At 42.1% G+C, this 26,772-nt stretch overlaps 1 protein-coding gene across 7 annotated transcripts in view; it reads right to left on the bottom strand.

Moving 5' to 3' along the window:
* The window catches only part of KLHL13 (kelch like family member 13), a 252,617-nt gene that overhangs the window by 178,412 nt on the left and 47,433 nt on the right, over nt 1–26,772 (bottom strand). Inside the window, exon 1 of one of the 7 annotated variants that reach the window (XM_014831782.3) lies at nt 5,874–5,976. The exons of 1 other annotated variant lie outside the window; for it this stretch is intronic. Coding sequence is in view for 1 of the 6 variants with exons in the window: in XM_070502764.1 (XP_070358865.1) it covers nt 4,563–4,610 (48 nt within the window). In the remaining 5 variants the exon portion in view is untranslated. Of the gene's footprint in view, nt 1–4,562; nt 4,943–5,873; nt 5,977–26,772 lie in introns of those variants that run through there. 5 more of the 7 variants (XM_044763153.2, XM_014831781.3, XM_070502768.1 and 2 more) reach the window with 5 other exon arrangements.

The following is a 26,772-nucleotide window of genomic DNA, read 5'->3' on the forward strand; positions in this document are numbered from 1 at the left end:
ATAATAGGAGAAACATCACAAGGCAGCACTTATTCATTATTCACAATCATTCATAGAGAGCACACCATGTGCCAAGTGCTTGGGATACAACGATGAGCAAACCAGACAAGGTCCACGTTGCCTTCATGGAGCCCAAGACCAGGGGGGAGAAGGCCAGGTGTCAAATAAACATAATTATGATACACATGGCAAGTGTATAATTGCTGTTCATGTTCAAAGATCAGGTCAGTGGTGTATGGTGTAAAACAGGACTTTGGATTTGAAGTGTTCCTTGACTAGTGTAGGGATGTGCAATGACAAAAGGAAAGGGGATGGCTTTTCAAATAGATGATGGCATGGCATCTATTCAATAAGCAATTATTGTGCACCTACTCTATGCCAAGAACAGTGCTAAGCATAAAAGTTCCAAACTGGGGAAAATCACTGTAAACCAACAGAGGATTGGTATCAGAGAATAATAAGGACATGAGGGACAGTAGGCCTGGGTCAAATCTTGGAGAACCTCTGGATGCTAAGGAGTTGGACCTAGGCCCTGCAGGAGTCGCTGAAGGTTATTTTGCAGGTTACTGCCCCACAACATTAGGATTTACCCCTATGGAATGTCAATGACCATCTGAATTCCTATTTGGAGCCAACTAGACCTCAAAGCTGGAGTGCTTTCAAGCAAGGGCTCAGGGCAACAAAATAAATGCCAAGTCTAAATTCATTTGAGCCTCAAAAAATAGAGTAACTCTAATCTCCCAAAGAATAAAGGTATGGCAGTTTGAAAATGTTGGAGAAGGCAACAGCTAAAGGAAAATGGCAAATCTCTCTTAAAATCCCAAAGGCCATTTCTAAAACCTAAATTATTCCTTTGTATACAAATGAAACTTCCAACTTTCCAAAGGAAAAACATTTCTATGAGAAAACAAAACGTCATTCTTTGAAAAGAAAATTCCTAAATTGAACAATGATTTGAGTTTTAAAGAAGTTAGTGACAACCTACCTCAGGGCACAGGTGACAGTGCCAGGATAGAAAGTAAACCGTTTTTTAAGATACTCACTTCAGAGTTCCCATTACCCTTTCCCCTAAACTAAACAGAGTGGAGGAACTAAACTACATATTTATTTAGCATATATCTCAAATTGTTCATTCTCAGGTCTTAATGTAAACAACTGAGTGGCTAGATATTCTATTTATCCTCTGCAAAATAATTTTTTTTTTAAGATTGGCACCTGAGCTAACATCTGTTGCCAATCTTCTTTTTTTTTCTTTCTTCTCCTCCCCAAGCCCCCCAGTACATAGTTGTATATTCTAGTTGTGGGTCCTTCTGGTTGTGCTATGTGGTACGCCGCCTCAGCATGGCTTGATGAGCGGTGCCATGTCTGTGCCAAGGATCCGAACCAGCGAAACCCTGGGCCGCCGAAGCGGTGCACCAGAACTTAACTACTCAGCCATGGGCCAGCCCCCAATATAAATTTTTATTTATTCCCATTAATTTTATTTTCTGCCACTGACCTTCCACAGAAAAGCAGTTAGACTCTTCAATGGCTTCCCATTGCTTGAGAATCAAACTCAAATTCTTTCTCAGAATCTCCAGGCCCCGCATTATCTATCTGCCTCCTCTAGGCTCTCTAACACCTTTAACCACTCCCCCCACCCAGTTCCCTAACCTCCAGCCAGACTGGCTTGCTTTCTGTTCCTCAAAGGCCCCAAGTCTGTTTTTCTGCCTCACGGCCTTGGTTCTTACTCTTCTCTCTGTTCTTCACAAGGTAGGCTCATTCTCTCTTTTCTTTCAGGTCTCTGTTCAAAGGTCACCTTTGCTTAGAGGCCTTTCCTGAGCACCCTTGCTACATAGGGCCTTCCTAATTCTCTATATCACATTCACTACTTATTGCCTCCACTGTTCTTTCTGCAATCTATAAGGATCTTCTTCATTTGCTTTCTAGTTTATTGTCTTTATCCTTTGGTGGAATACAGCCTCTGAGAGATGCCATAAGACCAAGACTCATGTCTTGTGAGGTTTATCATTCTGCCTAATACAGAGCCTTGGCAAATAGAAGGCGCTCAACAGATTTTGTAAAATAAATGACTAAATGAATGAACAATATATTTAAAGGCTGATTGCTAGGAATATCAGTAACATGAGAAAGCCATTTTTTTTCTAATTTTGATGTTTTCTGTAGGACTATTCCTTTTTCCATACTCTTTCTACATTTCCTGAAATCCGATGCTGCCTCACAAAGGGTTGTGTTATTTCACAGCAATAAAAATAGATTGGTTTCAACCAATGCATTTAACAAAAAATACTTTGAAGAGGTTGTAGTAGTTTATTAAACATCAATAAAATCAAACAACTTGAAAATCAGGATCATTTCACTACTGTAAATCAAATTACATGAATAGTAATTTTAAATATAAGGAAAATGAAAAAGGGGAGAATTCAATAGCAAACTGCAGTGATGTTTAGTAACACCAGAAATATCCGGTCTGATAACCTCTAGGTGTACCAGGTGGGTTATCAATACATATTGAGACATATTGAAAAGATTCAGAACAAAATGCTTCTGACAAACTCACATCCATCTTTATTTTTTCCTTGGCAAACATAAATGGTTCACATTAGCGGCAATCTTAGCTTAGACTTGGTATCAACTATAATCACAAGAGGAAAAGATAACATAATGATCTAAACTCTTCCTTGAAAGAGTCTGTAGGTTTGCATGTCTGTCCAGAACGGGCTGCCAAGAAAATTACAGACTTAGAAGGGTGGACCTAATAGCATAAATCCCATTTCTCTACTATCTTCCATTTTTCACAAGAACTAAAGTGGAGTGGGGAATTCACCCAATGAATGAGGGAGGCTACGCACTATCTACACGCCGTCTAACTAAGCTGATAACCAGCAGTCGTCACCGTCCTTGTGAAACCACCGTCTTCAGAACATCAGCTTAAATCTCTACCTAGTCACACCACGCTTTTCAAAGTGTGCTCCTAAAAAGGCAGATTAAAAACCGTGGGAAACTGAGGCTCTTATTTATCTATTTTCAAAATACATCATTTGATGTCACAGCAGAAACTACATTCTTTTTGTCTCACTGCCAAAAGAAGGGCTACCGGGACAGTGAAATTCAGCCCTTATCTTCACTCACAACTTGGCTTCCTCTGAGACTGCCGCCAATTAGTGCACACTCTATCAATGGCGACACCTGGGCACACATCAAGCGAACAATTCTATCACTGTCAGTATAAGGATATTAAGCAGAACTCACAGTTAAGGGAGCTAGCATTTTTAAATGTGAAATTATGTCAAACTGCTTAATTATTTTATTTTTCTCAGTGTTCAAATCTGAGCACAAGATATAGTGCATTTCCAAAACCTCAGTCGCAAACATCAGCAGGTGCTAGGTCACTGTGTCTGCCTCCAATTTCAGCTTCTCTGTTCAACTGTCTTCACACATTAATTCCAACGTGGAAGTGAGTAAATGCACCTCCGGATGGGAGCTAATAGGGCAACTGCACGGGGAGAAGGATATGGCTGAGGGAATAACCGGTGCGGTGTGAAATCAACTTAAGCAAACTAACCTCCAATCCACAGAAAAGTAGTCTCTTTTTTAAATACATGGTTTTTAACTGCTGCTTCTTGAGGGTTTATACAAATATGAGGTCTACAGTAAGAAACTGCGGCTACTTAAAAAAAAAAAGGCAGATGCCCTCCGAGCGGAGACAGTTTTAAACCCCAGTGTCTCTCAGTTCCCGTTCAATGTGCTTAGTAACCAGCCTATGCTAACTTGAGTGACTTTATCCCAAACCATTAGTCCTCTGACTGCATTAAAACGATGAACATCCCAGTTTGCAGATGGAGAAATAGAACCTGGCATCGAAAGTCCCCCCTACTCTCTCAGGCCTGCTCAGCAGCAGGGCAAGAATCAGATTTAGGGACCGTGTGCTAGGAGTACATACAAACATACATACATACATTTTAAGTGGCTGTGCTTCTCGGACTAAGTTATTGAAACCTAGAAAGAAACTTTTAAGTTCCTTAGCTGGACGATCATGACCGTCACTTTCAGTAAGCCGTAGGCTAGACTGTAAGCTTCCACGAAAATCATTATTCAATTGTGATTAAACCAAAGCAGCGAGACATTCAGATGAAGAGGCTCAGAGCAGAGTTAAAAGCGTCGAGGAAGAAGGGTGTGCTCCTGACTCGGGAGCCAGCAGCGAAGACTCCCAAGTTACAAGATTCCGAGGGAGGGATGGGTTTGGAGGCACAAGGCAGAAAGTGACGGAGGGCAAGAGACACTGGGGCCGAGGCGGGCAGAGGGACCCCAGACCATCAGGGCAGCAACAGCGAAGCCCGGACGAGAAGATCTTAGAGGGATAACAAAGAAGCGAAGGAAAACTGGGTTCTGGGGTCCTAAGAGAACCCAGGCGTCTGGCGGAGCCAGCGAGTCCGGGAGGCAGGGATGAGAAGGTGCAGGGATGAGGGCGCACACCCGCACGCGAGAGGAAAGGGGGGGCGTGCAAAGAGCGAAGCTGCTTCCCTGTCCCTCTGCCCCGGGTGCAGATGGCAACTCCTTACCGCGCACCGCCCTGCCGCGCGGGTCTCGGGAGGCGGGGGGCGGCTCATGGAGCCCCTGCGACTTCAAGACCCTGCCTCACCTTGTCTGCAGCGTCCGGGCGTCCCGCCTCCCGGCAGCCCGCTGCTGCACTCCGAGGGCCAAAGAGCGAGCGGCGCGCCGCAGCCGGGGTCCCTCCTGCCGCGAGGCACCAGCCCCCGCACCGCCGCACCCCCTGCGCGCCCTGGTCACCTCGCCCTGTCCTGGCGCAGGCGGGGAGCACGGACCCCAACCCGAACGCCGCCCCACTGATTTTCAAAAGTGCCCGATCCAGGCTTCCCCGGAATGGGAGCCGAGCTGCTGGGGCCGCAGCGGCAGCGCCTCCGCCTGACCTCACCAGGGGGTGGGGGGAGAGGGAGGGGGCGGGAGCCCAGTTGGGGAGGGGAGAGGGGGGTGGGGGGAGGGAGCGCGCGGGCGGGGGAAACATGGCGGCGGGGGCGGCCGCGGCGGCGCCTGCGCGGGAGGCGCGGGGAGCTGGGGCTAGGACGGTGCGGAGGGTCCGAGCAGAAGTCCGCCGCCGAGCTTGTGCGTGGCGAGGGCGAGTTCGGAGGCGGGGATCGCCGAGTGGCCCTCACGCTTCCGCGACCGGGACGCCCGGGTTTGAGCACACATGGCCTCGAGCGCCCAGGGCAGAAGAGGTGAAAACTGTCAAGTATCCAGCGGCAGCAGCGCGCCCGCCCCGGGGAGCCGCTCCGGGAGGAGGCCGCGCGTGCCTGCGGCCAGCCGGGGTCCCGGCCCTCCTGGGCACCGAGGACCCCCTGCCGCTTCCCCCCGCGAGGCGCGCAGCTCAACAGAAGCCTGACCCGGGCTCTCACACGACTGTTCAGCACTGCGAGCGCGATGAGCGCCGCATCTCTCCCCGTCCCTCCGGAGTACAGAGGATTAAGAAAGAGGAAGAATAACAACAAATGCGGCAGTTCAACCTTTTCCTGAGCGTTTGCTATGAACCAAGCGCTGAACTCCCACTGCTACTCCACAAGGTCCACCACATTATTATTATCTCCATTCACAAGTGACAAAACTGCGGCGGAAAGGTCAAACAAGTTGCCCAAGGTTCCCCAAGAAGTAAGGGGCAGAGCAGAACCCAGGATCGCAAGCAGTGTGATTGCAGCGCCCCAGCTCTTAACCACTGGGCGATACTGCTTCCCAACTCGGTGGAACTGCCATTCTGAGTCAGAATCTTGACTCTGCTCCCAGTTCTGGCAGCCTAGCCCCCAACCAAAAACCCCAGTCAAGCCTGTTCTTCCCCTTCGGGTCTTCTATTCATTCTTTACCTTCTTGACGGTTACAGCCTGGGGCCACCTTCTTACACCTCTCTTTTGCCTTTTCTACTTAGAATTCCAGATTCCTCCTTGGAAAAGTAATGGGAGCATGCTGTCAGCAACCAGTTTACTCACTGTTTTTCTTTTCTTTTTTTTTTCTTTTTAAGGAAGTGATGGCGTGAGTATGGGGACTGTAGTCTTTATGTTTCCTAATATTTCTCCCTTTGCCTACCAGTAAAGCGATCAAGGATCTGAGATCTCAACATTGCAGACTTGGTATTTCAAATTCCATACACTGAAATTCCAGTAGTAGGGTTTAGGTGACTTTGAAAATAAGCAGCTTCTCAAAAACTTGCTAGAACTAAAGACAGGACCACGTTGTTAGGCTCTATCAAACTGGTGAAAAGACAAGAAACACTCCAAATGCACATGGAATTTGCATTATTATCTTTTACCTGTCAGTGTATTCCACACAATTCATCTTTGTTAGCAGGAATGCATTCGTTGGCTTCCCCACTGTGCTTATGCCATAACTATTGTATTACCTACGTTACACACAAAATGCCTATTGGGTGGAAAGCACCTGTTACAGAAGTTTACAGTCTCACTGAGGAGATAGTTTAAAGCAACTAGATAGTTTAAAGCAATTGATTTCAGCACGTATGAAAAATCTGGCACGCAGGTTAAAAATAAATAAGTAAAAACAAACTGGGTTGACAGACAGCCAAGTCATTGCTTCATCCCTGCCGTGAAAAGGTTCAAGAGGGGTTGTTTTAGCATAAGTACTCAAACAGAAATGACAGCAAATGGGATACTCAGGTGTGGCCTCAGCAGCTGAATTCCAACAATGAGAAAATCCTTCAGCATACATAGCAAGGATGGGGGCAATTACAGAATCTGCATTTGAACAACGAGATAGGAATAAGATACTGTAAATACACTTATTCAGTAGAAACTAGGTACTTTGGGGGTTAGGATGCTTTGAATAGTTACTCTAATGGATGGAGCACTCGGACTGGAGTCAGAAGACATTATGTATGTGCTGTATGATATTAAGTCGGCCCCATCACCTGAGTATGTTTTCCTGAACTTACAGTAGGGATAATAATGATATTGACCTGATCTGCCTCACAGCAGGATTCTGTGCATGTGGAATACAGTAGTACACTAAAAATCTGAAGAATGGGGAGATGTAACAGAGGTTCAGGGAATAAGAAAACAAGCGAAAATAATATATTAGCGATGAAAAGAACACAGAAAAAGAGGAGGGCTATAATGGGCTGAATTGTGTCCCTGCCTGAAAATTCATATGTTGAAGTCTCAACCCCTAGTCCCTCAGAATGTAATCTTATTTGGAGATAAATTCTTTGAAAAGATAATTAAATTAAGATGAGGTCTCTAAGGTGGGACCTAATCCAGCATGACTGTTGTCCTTATAAGAAGAGGAGATTAGCACACAGACATGCAGGCACACAGAGGAAAGACACAGAGAGAAGGTGGCCATCTGCAAGCAAGAGAGACGGCCCTCAGGAGAAACCAAACCTGCCGACACCTTGGACACACAGCTTCATGAGAACTACAAGAAAATAAATTTCTGTTTATTGTTTATTTTTCTTTAAGCCATCCAGTCTGTGGTACTTTGTTATGGCAGTTCTAACAAACTAATACAGTATAATGGCAAACATTTTAAATGCCAGCTAGAGGACCTTCTGCATTAGTTATTGTGAACTGCTGTTAACAAATTGCCACAAACCTGGCGGCTGGCCTAAAACCACACACGCTTATTATGTCAGTTTCAGTGGGTGAGGGGTCCAGGCAAGGCTGAGCTGGGTGCATTGCTTAGGGTCTCACAAGGCTACAGTCAAGGTGTCAGCTGGGCTGGGTTCACATGTGGAGCTCAGAGTTCTCTTCCAGGCTCATTCAGGTGGTTGTCTGAATTCCATTCCTCACAATTGGAGGACTGAGACACTCAGCAGCGACAGGCTCTAGAGACCGCCCCTCTCCATAGGCAGTTTACAGTATGGCTGTTTGCTTTTGCTTCATCAAGATCAGCAGGAGAACCTCTCCCTCCTCGGGAAAGGACGTTAATTACATCTTCAAAATCTCTTCACCTTTGTCGTATAATGTAACCTACTCATCAGACTGATCTCCCAGCATATTGACAGGTCTCAACTAGACTTAAGAGGGGAATGTACACCAGAGGCCAGGAATCTTGAAGGTCATCTCAGAATTCTGCCTACCATGCCCCCCAAAGGTTTGACAGCACCCATTTAATTATATATTTACAAAACTTCACCAGGGGAGCCAGCCCCGTGGTCTAGTGTTCAGTTCAGTGCACCCTGCTTCAGCAACCCAGTTAGGTTCACGGGCACACACCTACACCACTCGTCAGTGGCCATGCTGTAGTGGTGACCCACATACAAAATAGAGGCAGACTGACACAGATGTCAGCTCTGGGGGAAATCTTCCTCAGGAAAAAAGAAAATTCACCATGACAGAGACCATACAGGCAGATGTGGACACACATGTCCATGCGCACACAGGCACACACACACACTCCAAACAGCACCAAGCAGTAGCTGATGCCTAGTCTATCAAGAAGCATTTGCAAGCCTGCTGTGTGCCTAACAGATGTGAAATCAAAGGATTTCGATTGCATTAACTCTGATTAAAGAACAAATTGAAAAGTATTAAGACAACCTTTTTGCCTCTGCTCAATTTACGTTTCTTGGAAACACTCATCTGGTACATTATTGAATGGAACCAGTATTTCTGGAGAGCTCACAGGGTGTCTGCTTAGCCCTTTACTCACTCCACAGAGTGGAATAAGGAACAGAATAAGGCGAAAGGCTTCTGTTCTCTTGGGGCTCACAAGCTGGTCTAAACAAGGCAAGTAGTCAGAATATATTTATATATATGATGGGATGGGGCGCGGGCGGGCTTCAAGGAGAGGTCAAGATTGAGCTGGAAGAGTCAGAGGGAGGAAAGGATCTACAGGATCTGTACAGATTTTCTAACATCAAGCATGAGCCTGCCAATAAACTACACTAACTCTATTTTGTAGGGGGGACTTGGAGAAGATTCTAACCCTGCCCTCTTCTGTCAAAACTTTTCAGAGGTGACTTCTCAACACAGCTCGTAAGCACTTAATACTTACAGGAAGCTTGAATTTGGAGGGTTAGACAACAAAAATTTCCTGGGCACTCTCAAAACACAGGGTTCTAACAATAAATCTATAGGATGAGCTCCCCTCTCTACGTAGATGCTCCAGCCTGTATCCTGACTCCACAGAGAACTATGCAGCTACAGAAACCCCCACTACCCAAGTGGTCACAGTCTCTGTCTCAACTGACTTCTTTCTGTGTGTCTTCAACAACACACAAGTCTCCCGTTTAACTTGCCCCTTCTTAGCCCTCTAGGTGCAAGCCTCTCTCCTTCATCTTTTCACTCAGACAAAAAGATCGTCATGGGCAAAGGGAGAAAAGGAGAATGCGACAAAGTTGGAGATGCTGGCAAAGGCTAGATCCTGCAGGGCCTTGCAGGCCATGGTAAAGTGTTTGGAATTTACTTAAGTACAAAGGATACCATTGAAGAGTTTTAAGCATGAGAGTGATAAGAGGCAATATATGTTTTAGAATTACCATGGCTTCTCTGAGTTGGACATAGGCAAAAGCAGGGAGACCGGTAGAAGGCTGAAGTAGGCAGACAAATGATGATGCAGCTTAGAATAGGGTGGTGGCAGTAGAGATAGAAAAAAAGGCAGATGGATGGATTAGAGATATATCGAGGAGGGTCATCCAGCAACTGGGAAGACCCATTCAACTAGAGGAAAGATGATGTCATTTACTAAGTTGGGAAAAACTGGAGCAACCAGGTTTTGGAGGAGTTTTTGGGGGTGGGGGGACAGTGCATAAAGAGTTCGATTTTAGACATGTTACATTTGTCTGTAAGATATTCAAGGGGAGAGATCAAGCAAGCAGGGATGGATGCATCAAAGGCTCAGAATAGATTCTCTGCAATGGAGAGTCTTCATTAGCAGGCTTCTACAAGAAATGGTGCATAATTGTTGTCTGTCTTTCCACCAGCATGCTACTACATGATATACACAACAACCTGGATGAATCTCAAAACAATTATTCAAAGTGAAATTTGCCACACAAAGAGGAGTACACACTGTATGATTTCATTTATATAAAATTCTAGAAAGTGAAAATGAACCTATAGTGATACAAAGCAGATCAGTAATTGCCTGGGAATAAGAATAGGGAGTGAGAAGACGTAGAAATGACAAAGGGGTCCAAGGAAACTTTTAGGGGCGATGGTTGTTCATTAGCACTCTTGCTGTAATGGTTTCACAAGTGTCTGTGGATGTCAATGTTTCTCAAACTGTATGCTTTAAATATGTGCAGTCCATTGTTTGTCAGTTATACCACAGTAAAGCTATTAAAAAATCAGTTGTGTGCCTTGACAAACTGCAGTATCTCTATTTTATTCCCTTTCTGTAGATAAGAATTCAAAAACAGGGATACAGTCAAGGCTCAGGAATGGGTTGGAATCAGAGACTACAATGCTGGCAGAACTCTCTCTCTTTCTTGTTTCTGTACATTATCAGAGAATCTACTTCATTATTCTCTCTTACTGGCATGTCATGCTTTCCTGGCTGCATGACAGAACTTCGTTGTCCACAAGTCCTTAGGTTATATCTCCTTTATTCAAGAGACCAAACAGACTGAAGCTGGGATCTCTAAAACTCAATTTCATAGTCCATTGGAGGGTCTCTGTTTGGCCCTTTCTGTATCACGTATCCACTTCTGGATCAATTAACTGGTATCTGGCATGGATGTTATCTAAACCGGATGGGGAAAGTCTTAGCCAAGCCACTAGGCATTTGGGAAAATCGTGGTCATGACTTTAGGTCACTACTGGAGCTTCAGTTAGCTCCAAGGTTTTGTTACTTGCAACCAAGAGTTCTAACTAAATCATCTGACATTTATAATGGAGGATATCAGAGGAAAGGCAGAGATATTAGGTAATGAATCCCAGTGTCTAAGTTCCCACCAAGGACTTCCTGATGCACACTTCAGCCACACAAATGTATTCATGGTTCTCATTGTAAAGCCAATTCCACCATGATTGGTAGAATATATAATAGGGGCATCCAAAAATTAGACAAGGGAAGCCCCTATCCCATACCTTCACCCTACCACACAGTTTTCCACCATGCTCTGAAGTGAAGACCATTAAATAGAGAACAATGGGAAAGGACAGAGCCCCAAATGCCAGCTTTTAATCAAACTGAGCAAAGAGAGTATCGTTCTCACAGTAAGTAACCAAGCTATTGCAGTAAGGAATCTGGGATGCTCCCTAACACAAAGGTCTGTGGAGTTGTGTCTTAGCTCGAGTCCACTGAAGTAAAACTGACGGGCAACTGATTAAGGTTTTCCAGAAGTTCTTAAAAAATACTTCCAAAAAAACTCCTAACAGCCATCATCTCAGATTAACATGTTTAAAGCCAGATTCATCTTCTCTTTTCCCCAAACCAAGTGCCCCTCTTTCCGTCAATAAATGTACCATCATTCTCCCTGTCGTCCAAGTTTGGAACTCCATCTCTCCATTCTTTCAACAAATATTTATTGCATGTTTCCTATATGCAAGGCCAATGTTAGGCTCTATGAGAGACACAAAGAAATACAAGATCTGATGTAAAAATTTATAAAATCATTTTGAGGAGCTATGTCAAAGCTCAAGTAATCACTATATCAGCCATGTGTGATGCAAGCAATGGGAATCCATGAGCACTCTTTATCATATCAATAAATTGGAAACAAAGTCCCAGCATCAGGAATTTAGTTAAATATATTGTATGAGTATATAATTGAATACTCCACAGTCTTTCAAAATAATACATGATTTTATGTATTGAAAAGGAAAAATGTTCATGATAGCTTACAAAACAGTATTATGATACCCCCACAATACACACACACACACATATGAATACAGAGATAATAATTTAGAAAACTATGCAATAAAATAATAACAGTCATTATCCCTTGGTGTGTAGGTTTAAGGGCGGGATTATGTTCTTTTGCTTGTCTGCTCTTTCAGATTTTGCTGTATTGAGAACAGAAGAAAAAAATAGTGTGATTTTTTTTCTAATAAAGAAGAAACGCTTTAGAGAAATTTTGATGCACAGTTATGTTTTAGCCAAGTCATTTTCATTTTGTTATTTTTTATTGAGGTATATTTGACATAACAATTCTATTAGTTTCAGGTGTACAACATAATGATTCAATATTTGTATGCAATGTGAAATGATCACTACAATAAGTCTAGTTAACAGCCGTCACCATACACAGTTGCAATTTTTTTTCTTTTTTTCTTGTGAGTAGGACTTTTAAGATCTCCTCTCTTAGCAACTTTCAAATATGCAATACAGCATTATTAATTATAGTCCCCATGCTGTTCATTCCATCCCCATGACTGACTTACTTTATAACTGGAGGTTTGTACCTTTTGAGCCCCTTCATCCATTTTGCCCACCCTCTACTCCCCCAGCCATGTCACTTCTAGATAGGACTATATCCACTAAATATACAGAACTAGAGCAGTTAATTGGAAGATATTTATATAGAGATGGTAGTTAAAACAATGGAAACAATTAAGAAAACTCAGTGGAACTTACACTCATAGAAGACTTAGTTGCCAGAAGAGATTCCAAAATTACAATGGGAAAGAAAAGAGGTCATCTCCAAATGAGAAACAAGAAAACATCAGAACCAAGGGAGAGGCAATTGTGTTAAACATGAAAGAATGAGGGACACTTACTCCCACAGGGAATGTGGTAACATTCTCCAAGTGGAAGTGTCCAGAGCAAGTGCTGGACTTGAAAACGAAAGATTTTTTTTTAACTTACCGTGATATTATCATATAAACTAGCGTCATCCTTCTGACATGCAAATCTAAATATGTCACTCATCAGTTTAAAATTGGCTTCTTTGCACATTAGAACTCAGAGAAATCATGAGACTAGTGCTAGAAGGGACCACGGAGACCATTTTGTCTTGGCCCTTGATTTCACTGATAAGAAAACTGAGGCCTCGAGAATTAAATTGATGTGCCCAGGATGACAAACCAGTGACTTAAGTACAGTTAAAATTTTTCAGTTGTCTGTGCTAAAGGGGAACGCAGGAGCTTTGGCAAATGAATCCTTATATATTCTGCTGAACCCACTTTGTCAACAGTTTCAACTTTCCTCCTTTTCCAACCTTTTCCTTCCCTGTAGCTCTGGCTGGCCTGCTCTAGTCCCTGTCTTTCTACCTTCCTCTCTCCTTTCTCCTGGACCTGTTTGTTTTGAGGTAACTGCTTCATTTTGCCAGGTCTTTGATCACAGGATCATCGCAATAGGAATCCCCGGTTCTTGCCATTCTAGCAAACAGCTTCTCCTTTGTACCAGGCTCAGCTCTAGTGTCACTTTCCCTAAGAAGCATCTGTCCCCCTAGGTGGCAATGCCCATACCTTGAGCAGTGGTGAAGAGCAACGTTTGCCTGGGTTTCAATCTGAGCTCTGCCACTCACTGTGACCTTGGGTAAGTTATTGAATCTCTTTTGGCCAATTTGTATGATTTTATAAAATGGGAATACTAATAACTCCTTATGTATAGGATTCTCCTAAAGGTTAAATAAGTCATTGTACATAAAAGCACCTAAAACAGTGCCTAGTACCTAGGGAGTGCTATATAAGTCTTAGACACTATCATTATCTTGGAACAAGTTGTCTTATCAGATCACCTGAAACACTTTCAGGCATTTTTTACATGTCTGCTTCTCCCTACTAAACTATCAGTTTCCTGAGGTCAGGAATGATGTCTGATTCACTGTCTGGCAATAATGAGTGCTCAATAAATGCTTGTGGGATAAACAAATAACTGTGTCTAACAAAGAAATAATTCCTACTATAAACAAACTTGATCCATAAAAAGACTGTTACAAAAACAAATATGTCAAATAAATTAATGTCTGTAAATCCTTGCTTTAAATATTAAGCCTTCCAGGTACATTGAAATCTATGTCAATTTACAAAACTCTCATATAATTGTTCAATTCTGTTAGTCGAGGAAATGTAGAAAGTGGGAATCTGCTCTTCTACCGCATCCTTTCCAATACCATCTCCAAACTACCTTTGAAAGGCCTTCCGTTTTCCGTCTTCCGTGCTGGGAGGCGAGCTCTCCTAAACACTATATAACTTGGACAAGTCTTTTTCCTTCACTGACTCTTCCCTCATCTATAAATGGGATCATAATACTCACTATTCAACATTTCACAAATTGCGATGATTAATGAATTAGTGTTACTAAGGTACTTCAAGATGAATTGTGCTACAGAATTGCAAAGTATTTTTGACAACGTTTGCCTTTTTTATTCTTGGTGATAGTAAATGTGAATACAGGAACTTTGTAAGGAGGCACAGCTTCTATTTCTTCAGGTTAAGTTTCTTCTGATGTAACATTCCATTTCCTTCTTGTGGGCTTCCCTAGAGATCTTCCCTTGGGAAAAATGGCCCAGTTTCATAAGCATGACATTGTTAGGGACCTGCCTCTTATCATCAGGTGGGACCTGAACAGCATCTGATCAAGTTTCTTTCTCCAATCCCTCATCCTCAACAAAGTCTCCACTGCAGATGTTGACCTGTTTCAGTAACTGATTCTATTCAAAAGCCAAACATCCCCTAACCAGCACTGATGACTGTCCATGCTCAATAACAGCCATAGCACATGTCACCGTGTCTTCTGACTATCCTCAGCCTTCACTAACATATACAAAATAAAGAAGTCTAGAGCAGCGCCACCAGTAGAAATATAATGTGAGCCACGAATGACAGTCACATATACAACCTGAAATTTTTGATTAGATCTATTTTAAAAACTGAAAGAAAAAACAGGTGAAATTAATTTAATAATGTATTTTATCTAATCCAATAAAACCAAAATATTTTAACATGTAATCATTACAAAAAGTAATTAATGAGATATTTTGCATGACTTTTTTTGTACTAAGTCTTTGAAATTCAGTATGTATTTTACACTTAAAATACATCTCAATTCAGGGGCCAGCCTTGAGGTGTGGTGGTGAAGTTTGTGAACTCCACTTCAGTGGACCAGGGGTTCACAGGTTCGGATCCCAGGCGTGGACCTAGCGTGAATCATCAAATCATGCTGTGGCAGCATCCCACATAAAATAGAGGATGATTGGCACAGATGTTAGCTCAGCGACAATCTTCCTCAAGCAAAAGGAGGAAGTTTGGCAACAGATTTTAGCTCAGGGCCAATCTTCCTCACACACACACACACACAAAATCTCACTTCAGCCTAGCCACATTCCAACTGCTCGATAACCATATGTAGCTAGTGGCTACTGGATTATTGGACAGTGCAGGTCTAGAGATCTGGTTTATTGAACTGAAATAAGCTGAAATTATATATACATGTATATATATAAAATATACCAGAGAATGGTCTCTGGCGCTACTTCCCTCATACAATGCCCTGTGAGTGCAGGAAATGACATGGAACATGTGGTAATTTTTCATTGTGTACACGTAGGGGGTTTTGCTAAGTAGCAATAATAAATTAGAATGGCATCATGTAGTAATATGATACAATATCAAATGTTATATCAAAAACTGTGAAAATTGTAAAGGATTTGGATTGTACATGAAAGATCAGCTGTTATGTTGCTGACCAATCAGAAGAGAAGTAAGCAACAAGAATTGCCTACGAGTGTATCAAGTTTGCAACAGAAGACAGTTTTACAATAACAGCAATGCTGTGTCTGAATCTGTGAAGATTTGGAATCACAGAACATTTTTAAGAAAAACAACTGTATTACTTTCAAGTATATAGGGAAGTGCAAATTAGATTAGCAAAGAGTTAGTAGAAACCCCTGATAGACCTGCTCTATTAATCAGCAAGACAGGGCTGGCCGGGTGACATAGAGGTTAAGTTCACACACTCTGCTTCAGTGGCCATTCAGCAGCCTGGGGTTTGCAGGTTCGGATCTTGGGTGCCGACCCATGCATCACTCGTCAAGCCATGGTGTGGTGGCATCCCACATACAAGTGGAGGAAGGAAGATTAGCACTGATGTTAGCTCAGCAACAATCTTCCTCAAGCAAAAATAGGAAGATTGGGAACAGATGTTAGCTCAGGGCCAATCTTCCTCACCAAAGAAAAAAGAAATATTAAAATAATCAGAAGGATAATCAGCCAGGTAAGGCAATCAAGTTTTCCCACACACTGTTTTCCTCTGTCTAAGCACACCATTCCCCAGTCTTATCTCCTAGACCACTTCTACTACCCTTCAGGTCTCAGCTTAATGTTTTTCTCCAGAAGAACTTTCCTCTCCTCAGACTAGAATGAGTATTCCTGTAATACTACCAAAGTACCCTGTATTCGTCAAATCATATGATCCCATTAATGTAAACCATTATTTGCCTTCTTGCTAGAAAGTAAGACCCATGAAGGGATAGACTAGGTCTGTCTTGTTTGTTGCTGAATCCCACTGTATCGAATAAAGCCTGGGGCATTGGGATTGCACAAATAACTATTGTGGATTTAATTGATTAACTCAAGTCACTAAGTCATTATGTTGTATAAATGACTAACTATATTACAATACCAATTGTACCTAAAAGAATGTGTCAACAGTGTTTATTCTTTTAAGTACTTTATACCCTCCTGATACAATCTCTTTTATAATACTGATGTTCTTGGCAATGCTTTTCTTTTTCCATAGAAAGGGCAAAACCTCAGTTTCTTTCCAAATATTCACAATCAGTAAAGAACACATTGCTGAGGCTATACTATATGCTGATTAGATTATCCTTGAAACTTCCTATCAGCAACTGCATCTCAGGGATTAAAGTTTCACAAGGTGGCTTATCTACCTAACATGAACGATTTTAAACTATGCATCTCTTTTTTTGACTCAAGCCCTGTATACTTTAACGGCCTAAATAAAGAACTTTTGTACAAATCCAACATCCATACATTCAAGATATAGGAAACTGAATTTCAGTTGCATTTGAAATTTCCTGGCATTTTTGGTAAAACTGTTATTCTTTTTGTTGTTGAGGGAGATTGGCCCTGAGCTAACATCTATTGCCAGTCTTCCTCTTTTTGCTTGAGGAAAAGTGGCCCTGAGCTAATATCTGTTCCAGTCTACTTCTATTTTGTATGTGGGACACTGCCACACATGGCTGGATGAGTGCTGTGTAAGTCCACACTCAAAATCCAAACCCTTGGACCCTGTGCCACCAAAGCGGAGCACGCAAACTTAACCACCATGCAACTGGGCCAGCCCCAGTAAAATTGTTTTTTTAACAACTATTTCCTTACGGTATAGAATATTACATCCAGGAGATGCTCCTTTAAGAAGCCACATGCATCTTGCCCAACTCCTATAATACGCTAATTAGCAGTGTAGCCTCACGCATGTCAGAAATGTTCTGAACTCTTCCAAGCCCGCCATCTCACTCCTCACCCAAACCTACTCACCAGCGTTTACTTGCTATTATTTCGACTTGACATCTGCTGCTGTTTCCCTGATTATTCTTAATAATGATAGCTAATATTTGTTGAGTGCTATGGTGAACCAGGTGCTGTGCTAAGCCCTGTACAAACATTATCTCATTAATACTCACAACAATCCTATGAGGTAAGTGTCATCACTGTCCTCATTTCACAAGGTGCAATGTGAAGCAGAGGAGGTTAGATAACCCCCCCGAGGATGCGCAGGGATTAAGAGGCAGAGCTGGCTTTGATCCTGTGCAGGGTGGCTCCAGAGTCTACGCTGCATCACTTTGATGAAAATGTTGGTACTCTGGTGCCACCAAAGGGAGGGCTCCCCTTTGCCTTGTCATAGCCTTCTCAGTGGAACAATAAAAAACATTTACATTATTTTTAATCAAGATACCTGGGTATATATCAAATCATCACATTGTATACCTTAAACTTCCAGAATGTTATATGTCAATTATATCTCAATAAAGCTGGCAAAAAAAGTTTTTAAAGATACCTGGGCATAAATATAGTCAAAAAGAAGGCATACTAATGTTTTCAATTTAAGTTGTACCATCATTCCTCTTCCTAAACTCTACCTCACTACAATAGACTTTGTCCAATTAAAACAGTTACAAATAGGGCCGGCCCAGTGGCGCAGCAGTTAAGTTCGCATGTTCCGCTTCTCGGCGGCCTGGGGTTTGCCAGTTCGGATCCCGGGACCGGACATGGCACCACTTGGCAGGCCATGCTGTGGTAGGCGTCTCACATACAAAGCAGAGGAAGATGGGCATGGTGTTAGCTCAGGGCCAGTCTTCCTCGGCAAAAAGAGGAGGATTGGCAGCAGTTAGCTCAGGGCTAATCTTCCTCAAAAAAAAAAAAAAAACAGTTACAAATAGTGTGGAGGAGCAGGATTTGCCAGCAGAAAATGTGTCCTCCCCACATCCCATTGTCTCTGCAAGGCATGGCAAATATTTGACTGCCAAATATTTGCTTTTCCACCTCCATGTGAAGTGCTTTCCTCTCCTCTGAAGTCCCAAACCACTATCCCCAACATCCTCTTCTGTCTTTAGCTGAAGATGGTATTTAAGGTGGTGGCTTCAGCCATTTCAGCAACTTATTCAGTTCTCCTGGGTCTCTCCCATGTATGCATGTTATTAAACTTAGTTTATATTTTCTAGTCTTATTCTGTCTCACGTCAATTTAATTGTTAGACCAGCCAGAAGAACCTAGAAGAGTAGAGGAATCGTTCTTCCTCCCCTACAATAGAATACTTATCTATTCTCACATTCCTTGTTATTGACAGCTTTTTTCCCCTGCTCAAATTTCATTTAAAAATGGAGATATATGAACAGGAAGCATAAAATTTTTGAGTGGAAAAGAACCTTAGAGAAGATCCAACCTCTCAGTCTTACAGGTGAAGATTCCTGAGTCAAGACTAAGTATGCCAGGGCTTTATGTACTTAGTTAATTTGTTAATGGTGCAAATATTTATTGAGTACCTACTAAGTGCCCTACGAAGTGCAGAAGACACAAAGTTATGCCTTTAGGAGCTTATATACTAGTAGAAGGAGAAAGATAATAATCAAATAAACAATTAAATAAATAAGATAATTCCAGGTCATGAGAAGTGTCATGAAGAAAATAAAACAGACAAATGGGATAGTGAGTGATCTGGGATGGGACAACCTACTTCTGAGGAAATGGCCAGAAAAGACTGCTCTTAGGAACTAAAATTTGCACTGAGCCCTGAATGATGGAAGGAAGCCATCCAAGCAGAGATCTGAGAGAAAATCATTCCAGGGAGGGAATGGCAAGTGAAAGGCCCTGAGGTGGGCATGAATTTGACACATTAAAGGAATAGAAAAATAGTCATTATAGCTGAAAAATAATAAATTATGGGTGAGTGGTAGGGCATGATGTCATGAAAAAACCTAGATAAAAACAAAATTATTTAGGGCCTGTGGTCTATGTCAGGGAATTTTAATATTATTCTAATTGCAGTAAGAATCCATGGGAAAATTTGGAGCAAGGCAGTAATATGTCTTAGTATTTTAAATGATAATATTAAGTGTTGCTAAAACCTTAAGTCAGAGTACAGTAATAGCTGTCACTCATCTTTCATTTGCAGTTGTTTATAGAATTGCCTGGCCATGAGTTAAGTTTGTCTAAAATCAGTGCTTTGAGAAAACAATGGACATTTTTAGAAATTATAACAATTATTGTTACAGTAATGGCCCCTATTGAATCACAGCTCCCTGTACCAACTGCCTTGCTGTACTCCACTATCACATCAGCTCTGAGCTGGGCCTCCCACACTGACTCTGCGACTTGCTCTGGTCAGTGGAACATGAGCAAGCATGTCACAAGCAGAGGCTTGAAAAGCGCTTCGGCACTGGAGCTTGCTCTCTTTTGCTGCTGGTGGATCCCAGCAACCATGTGAAGAAGGTCAGGCTACCCCACTGGAATGTGACTGATACTTGGCCAACTTACTTCCATCACCCCTGCTGATAGCCAGCCAACCACCACCAGACATATGAATAAGCCCAGCCACCAGAGTAAGCCCTTGGACAACATGTGGAGCAGAGACAAGCCATCCCAGCTAAGCCCAGCCCAAATTTCCAGCTCATAGGAGAGTGAGCAGATCAAAGATTGCTCTTTTAAGCCACTAAATTTGGGGGTAATTTGTTTTGCAGAAATGAGTAACTGAGGCAGCTATATAAATAAAATCCCCTTTTAATAAGCTTAAAGGTATATCAAAATTTGTGCATTACCATATATAAACTACTTTAAGTTATACTTCATAAAATGATTCAATCGGTTTTAAAGGTGCTTAAGGCAGTTTAAAATGATGGATTTGCAAAAATCAATAATACAATATTTTAGGGCCGGCCCGTGGCTGAGTGGTTAAGTTCACATACTCTGCTCCGGCGGCCCAGGGTTTCGCCGGTTCGAATCCTGGGTGCAGACATGGCACCGCCCATCAGGCCATGCTGAGGCGGCGTCCCACATGCCACAACTAGAGGGACCCACAACTAAAAATACACAACTATGTACCAGGGGGCTTTGGGAGAAAAAGGAAAAATAAAATCTTTAAAAATAACAATAATAATACAATATTTTAAAAACCATTCCCAACTTATTAATATTAGTTAATCTTCTGCACATACCCAAATACAGTTACTATACATAAACGTCATTCCAATGGAATGCATCTGTATTAGTTTAGTGGCTATTTCTGGAGAAGGGACTTGTAAATCCATCTCATTCATACAATTTCCTTTTTTAAATTTAATTTGAATAGTGAATAATTTCACAAGATTTAAAACCAAGAAATTATAAGACGATATCCACTTAAAAAGTCTTCCCATTTCTGTCTTATCCACTTAGTACATCCATTCCACATAACCATGATTATTCATTTCTTATGTATGCTTCCAGTTTCTTTGTGACTTTTTATTCAAGAACTGAATCAGTAAAGCCGTATTTATATGGAGCTTAAAGTAGTAAATAGGGCAAAAAAAGGGAAGATATAACGCTATTGTTGAAAGAGAACTCTCTCTCCGCAGTATGTGTTTGCCATTCTCTTTATAGTCAATTTTTCGTTGGGTTTTATTATCTAACTGAATTGAAGAAGCATTTGTTGTCTCCTTCCCAAGCATGATTCTAGGTGGTGGTTATCTATGTATCTCATAAGAATATCATCAATATACTGTGGTGAAACCAAAAGTACGTTTTAATGGATGACTCTAATTTCACAATAAAACAATAATTTTTACGAATGTATTCTCTAACCAAGAAATCCCAGTTTTTTACTGAGCATGTTGAAGGAAATTGAACATTTAAAAAACAACTGATCAAAACATAAACAGCTGGAAACAGCAAACATGAAGTCAAAGCAAAGAAAAATAAAAGAAACTTGAGAAAACAGCTTTAGGAATGTCCATAGTTTAGCTTTCAGCCACCAGGAAGATGTCCAACCAAAACTAATATTTAAAGGCCTTCAGGGACAAAGCAGTTTCAACATTTAGCAGCTTAGTTACTAAGAGAGTATCTGACCTAAATTCACAGGAGAACCGCTCATATTTTGTTACCTCATACTGATCCATTTTTCAAGCTTATGAAATATATTGGTGATGAGATGGACACACATATTAAAACAAAGGCCACACAAGAATTTTAATATTACCTTGTATTGAGCTAACAAACTAACTAACTAAATAATGCACGTCCTGGGAGAAATCACAACCCAAAGCAACTACACAGCGTGATGCCGCATAGAAAGCCAGAAGGCAGGCTTGGTCAACCATGAGATCACCACTTGCATTTATGTATGCCCCTCCCAGTCACTTGAAAGGGGCAGTGAAATCAGTTCAAACAAATATGTCCACAATGTCTTTTAATATTCTTCAGGGTTCAGCATTTCATTCTCAAGTGAATACTTTTCCACACATCATTATGATTATGGTCAAGTTTCAATATTGAAAGTAAGCAAGTGTTGAAAGTAGATGTTTTTAAAATGCAGTTAATATATAAAGTTTCCCAGCTCTGGTACTTTTTTCTATTATCTATATGATAAAACCAGGTGATGGGGCCGGCCCAGTGGCACAGCAGTTAAGTGCGCATGTTCAGCTTCAGCAGCCAGGGGTTCACCGGTTCGGATCCCAGGTGCGGACATGGCACCACTTGGCAAGCCATGCTGTGGTAGGCGCCCCACATATAAAGTCAAGGAAAATGGGCATGGATGTTAGCTCAGGGCCAGTCTTCCTCAGCAAAAAGAGGAGGATTGTCAGTAGTTAGCTGAGGGCTAATCTTCCCCCCACAAAAAAATAAAACCCACGTGAGAAAAAAGGGTAAAGATGCTGTTAATGAAATAGACTGAAAGGAAGTATGACATGAGCAAGCGATGCCCTTCAATGCAATGAAATTCACGTAACTTCATACTAGACAACTGTGCTAGCTGGGGTTTTCCAGAGAAACAGACCCAATAGCATATGAATAGAGAGAGAGAGTGATTTAAGGAAGTGGCTCACACAATTGTGGAGGCCAGCAGGAGGGAGACCCAAACCCAAGAAAGAGTTAATGTTGAAGCTCAAGTCAGTCTACTAGCAGAATTCCTCCTTCCTGGTGGGAGGTCATTCTTTGTACAGTGGTCCCCCTGTTTCCACAGGGGGTACATTTCAAGACCCCCAGTAGATGAGTGAAACCGTGGATAATACTGAACCCTATATACACAGTCACGTGTCACATAACGACATTTTGGCCAATGACAGACCACATATACTATGGTGGTCCCAAAAGATTAGTGCTATCTAGCCTAGGTGTGTAGTAGGCTATACCATCTAGGTTTGTGTAAGTACACTCTAGGATGTTTGCACAACGACAAAATCGCCTAACAACGCATTTCTCAGAACATGGCCCCGTCCTTAAGCAATGCATGACTGTACTATATTTTTTCCTATGCATACAAATCTAGGATAAAGTTTAATTTATAAATTAGGCATGGTAAAAGATTAACAGCAATAACCAATAATAGAACAATTATAACAATGTGCTCTAATAAAAGTTATTGTAGATCTTAGCAATTTCAGTATATGATTTTTTTCTTTCCTTATTAAGCTGAGAACTTTCACCTTTTCACTTAAAGGAATCACTTTACAGCTTCTCTTTGGCATATCCGATTTGCCAGCATTACTATTCTTGAGTTTGGGGGCCATTATTGAGTAAACTAAGGGTGACCTGAACACAAGCCCTGTGATAAGATAGCTATTAAGTGACTAATGAGCAGGTAATGTATGTATACAGTGGTACGTATGCTGGACGAAGGGAGGATTCAAGTTCTGGACAGAATGAAGCAAGACAGCTCCAGATTTCATCACGATACCCAGAACGTTGTGCAATTTAAAACTTATGAATTGTTTATTTCTGGAATTTTCTATTTAATATTTTCAGACTGTGGTTGACCGTGGGTAACTGAAACCCCAGAAAGCAAAACAGCAGAAAGTAAAACCACGGATAAGGAGGAACTATTGTACTATTAAGGCCTTCAATTGATTGGATGAGGTCCGCCCACACTATGGAGAGTAATCTGCTTTACTCAGAGACTACTGATTTAAATGGTAATCTCATCTACAAAATATCTTCACAACAACGTCTAGAATAATGTCTGACCAAATGTCTGGGTACCACGGCCTAGTCAAGTTGACATAAAATTAACCATCACAACTAATCCTCAATAAATATTTCTTGAGCAATAGAGATATTCCTGGAAAGTGGCACATACATGGGATTTTTATAGATAGAAGCCTCAGGGGGCTTCTCAAACTAAGGCCACTTTCAACCTGTAGATCCACAGTGCTAGTCCCTGAGGCAATCCAGAGGCATGCAATAACCCAATAAATAGTAGGTTCAGCTACCCTAGGCTTGAGAGAAGTCTTGCTTGCTCTTGTTAAACTGGCAGACTTGAAGCGAAGCCTCAGGACACTCACAAGTAGTTATCCTTCTGATCCCCACTGGGAATGCTCAGTGTAAAAAAGTGGCCTCTTGCCTGGGATTCTTTTTTTTTTTTACAGGTTGGTGCCTGAGCTAACATCTGTTGCCGATCTTTTTTTTTCTTCTTCTCCCCCAAAGCCCCGCCAATACATAGTTGTATACTCTAGTTTAGGTCCTTCTGGTTGTGCTATGTGGGACACCACCTCAGCATGGCTTGATGAGCAGTGCCAGGTCCGGTGAAACCCTGGGCCGCTGAAGGGGAGTGCGCAAACTTAACCACTCAGCCCTGTGGCCGGCCCCTTGCCTTGGATTCTTGCTTCACACTCCAGTTCCTCAATTTGAGGCTCAATCTCTGCCCTTGACCTCAACTTACTTGACCAGAGCCCAAATATCCCTTTACCCCATGAACTGGGGCTGCTTTAACCTACCAATGGTAACTAACTATCTGCTGACGCCAAACATTACCACATGATGTTATTCAGAGTTGGGGTTTGCTGTGTCCCTTTTAACACTTAATTTGGGCTCTGCAACCAATTCTAATGTGTGTGGGTGGGAGGGCAAGGGGTTCCCTCACACCAACAAGCAATCTCCAACAGCAGCTGAGTGTCCTACAATTCAACCCATTCTGACACTATCTACCTGGAGATAGCTCAGATCCCACAGGTTAAGGGCTCAGTCCCACAAGACTGCCCCATTCCTCCACTTCAGATGCCACTCACAACTCCAGGTTGTTACCTGTGCTTCTGACCAATACAGATCAGAGTTTCCAATAACCCCCTCCTTGGATGCCATTAATTTGCTAGAGTGGCTCACAGAACTCAGAGAAACATTTTACGCACTAGATTTCTGCTGTGCGATAAAAGAATGTAACTCAGGAACAGCCAAATGGAAGAGATGCATAGGGCAAGGTGTGAAATCGCGGAGCTCCCATGACCAGTTCAGGCGCTCCACTCTCCCCACAACTCCACCTGTTCACCAGCCTGGAAGCTCTCCAAACTCTGTCCTTTTGGGTTTTTATGGAGACTGTGACATAGTCATGATTGATTAAATCTCTGGCCATTGGCGACTGATTCAACCTCCAGTCCCTCTCCGCTTATGGGAGGTCTAGGAGTGGGACTGAAAGTATCAATCTCCTAATCGCACACCAGAAACCAGCTCCCATCCTTGGAAACAAGCCCCCAACCCTAGGCGTGGTCCAAAAGTCATCCATTAACATAACAAAAGATACCTTTATTGCTCTCATCACAGGAAATTCCAAGAGTTTTAGGAGATTTGTGCCAAAAAGGGGGACGAAGACCAAAAAATATTATTCCTCATTATAAATCACAATATCATCACACTATTCGGAATACTTTGTCCCCCAGCACCCATTCCGTTTCAATTTCCTTTGTCCTTGGGAGCCAGTACACAGACTATTTAGTTCTATTTCCTCCTGTCCTTCCCCAGGTTCCACCTCTTCCCAAATAGCCTGTGCCAGCTTGCACAGGTTATGGCAGTAAATGAACAGGGAAAAGAGTAAAAGTAAATGATCCAATAATAATGAACAATCCTACTTATCCGTTCTGCAAGGTCAGATTCCTGAATATCATATTTTCATAGAACTGAGTACATCCAGATTTGAGCATGGATTAAACTACGTCTTGTAGAACAAAACTGTGGAAAACATACACTATATGCAACAATACAGTCATGATCTTTCTACTAATAAGTCTCAGTTATTTTAACCCTACTGCAAAGGGCCTTGCTTTGTATCAGAATCATATATTCTAAAAGTATGACCTTAATAGGAAAATGAGCTATAAAAATATCTTTAAGCAATAAAATAAGAAAAACTTATCATAAAATTATATTTTAAATATCTGTAAAGCATATTAAACCAGATTGTCCAACATGCCTAGTTTGTAAATCGGGCACCTCTGAAAGATACTTTTTTTTTTTTTTGAGGAAGATTAGCCCTGAGCTAACTGCTGTCAATCCTCCTCTTTTTGCTGAGGAAGACTGGCCCTGAGCTAACATCCATGCCCACCTTCCTCTACTTTATATGTGGGACGCCTACCACAGCATGGCGTGCCAACCGGTGCCATATCCACACCGGGCATCTGAAACAGCGAACCCCAGGCCACCGAAGCAGAACGTGTGCACTTAACCGCTGCGCCACCTGGCCAGCCCCAGATACATTTTTTTTTCAGCAGATGTATAGCTTTTTAAATACTAGATGAGAATTTTAACATTAACTTGTATTTACATCACTAATTATTTGATACTTAGCCTTCATTCCTTGCTTATTTATTTTAGTTGATGTCTTTATCTTCCCCAAATGGATGGTGAGCTCCCTGAGGGCAACAAGCCATGTCACATAATTTTTATTGGTTAGCACTCCTCTACTTTCATCCCACCCTCACTCTGGGCCACCATGACTGACTTAGCTAGACAGAATTCAGACCTGAACAAGTGTGAGGAGCCCATTGGGTAGAAAAAGTAGATGAAGAAAGAAGTGCTCTCACCTGAGGCAATAGGAAACTCTGGGGCCAAAGTAGTGAGCTAAGCCAGAAAGGATGCCAGCCAGCCAAAGTCCCTACGCCAAGGGGAAAGTTAGGGAAAAGACCAAATCTTGGAGAAGTCAGAGATGGGAATGATCAAAATTGGAGTACACAGCCAAAGGAGAGAACAAGGGAGACAAAATCAAGCAAAATCAAATAAGAACTAATTAGGCGCAAGAGAAGTCACAGCAATTGCCAGGAATGCCCGCTAGCTATTGAGGCTGGCTTCACAGGCCTGCAAAGGCGTGTGGAAAAGAAGGGTGGCTAAGTCAGCCCAATGTAAAGTCAAGAATGGGGTGCATTACTATTTCAGATGGTGACGT

The sequence above is a fragment of the Equus asinus genome, chromosome X (genome assembly GCF_041296235.1).
Source record: "Equus asinus isolate D_3611 breed Donkey chromosome X, EquAss-T2T_v2, whole genome shotgun sequence".
NCBI classification, from domain to species: domain Eukaryota; kingdom Metazoa; phylum Chordata; class Mammalia; order Perissodactyla; family Equidae; genus Equus; species Equus asinus.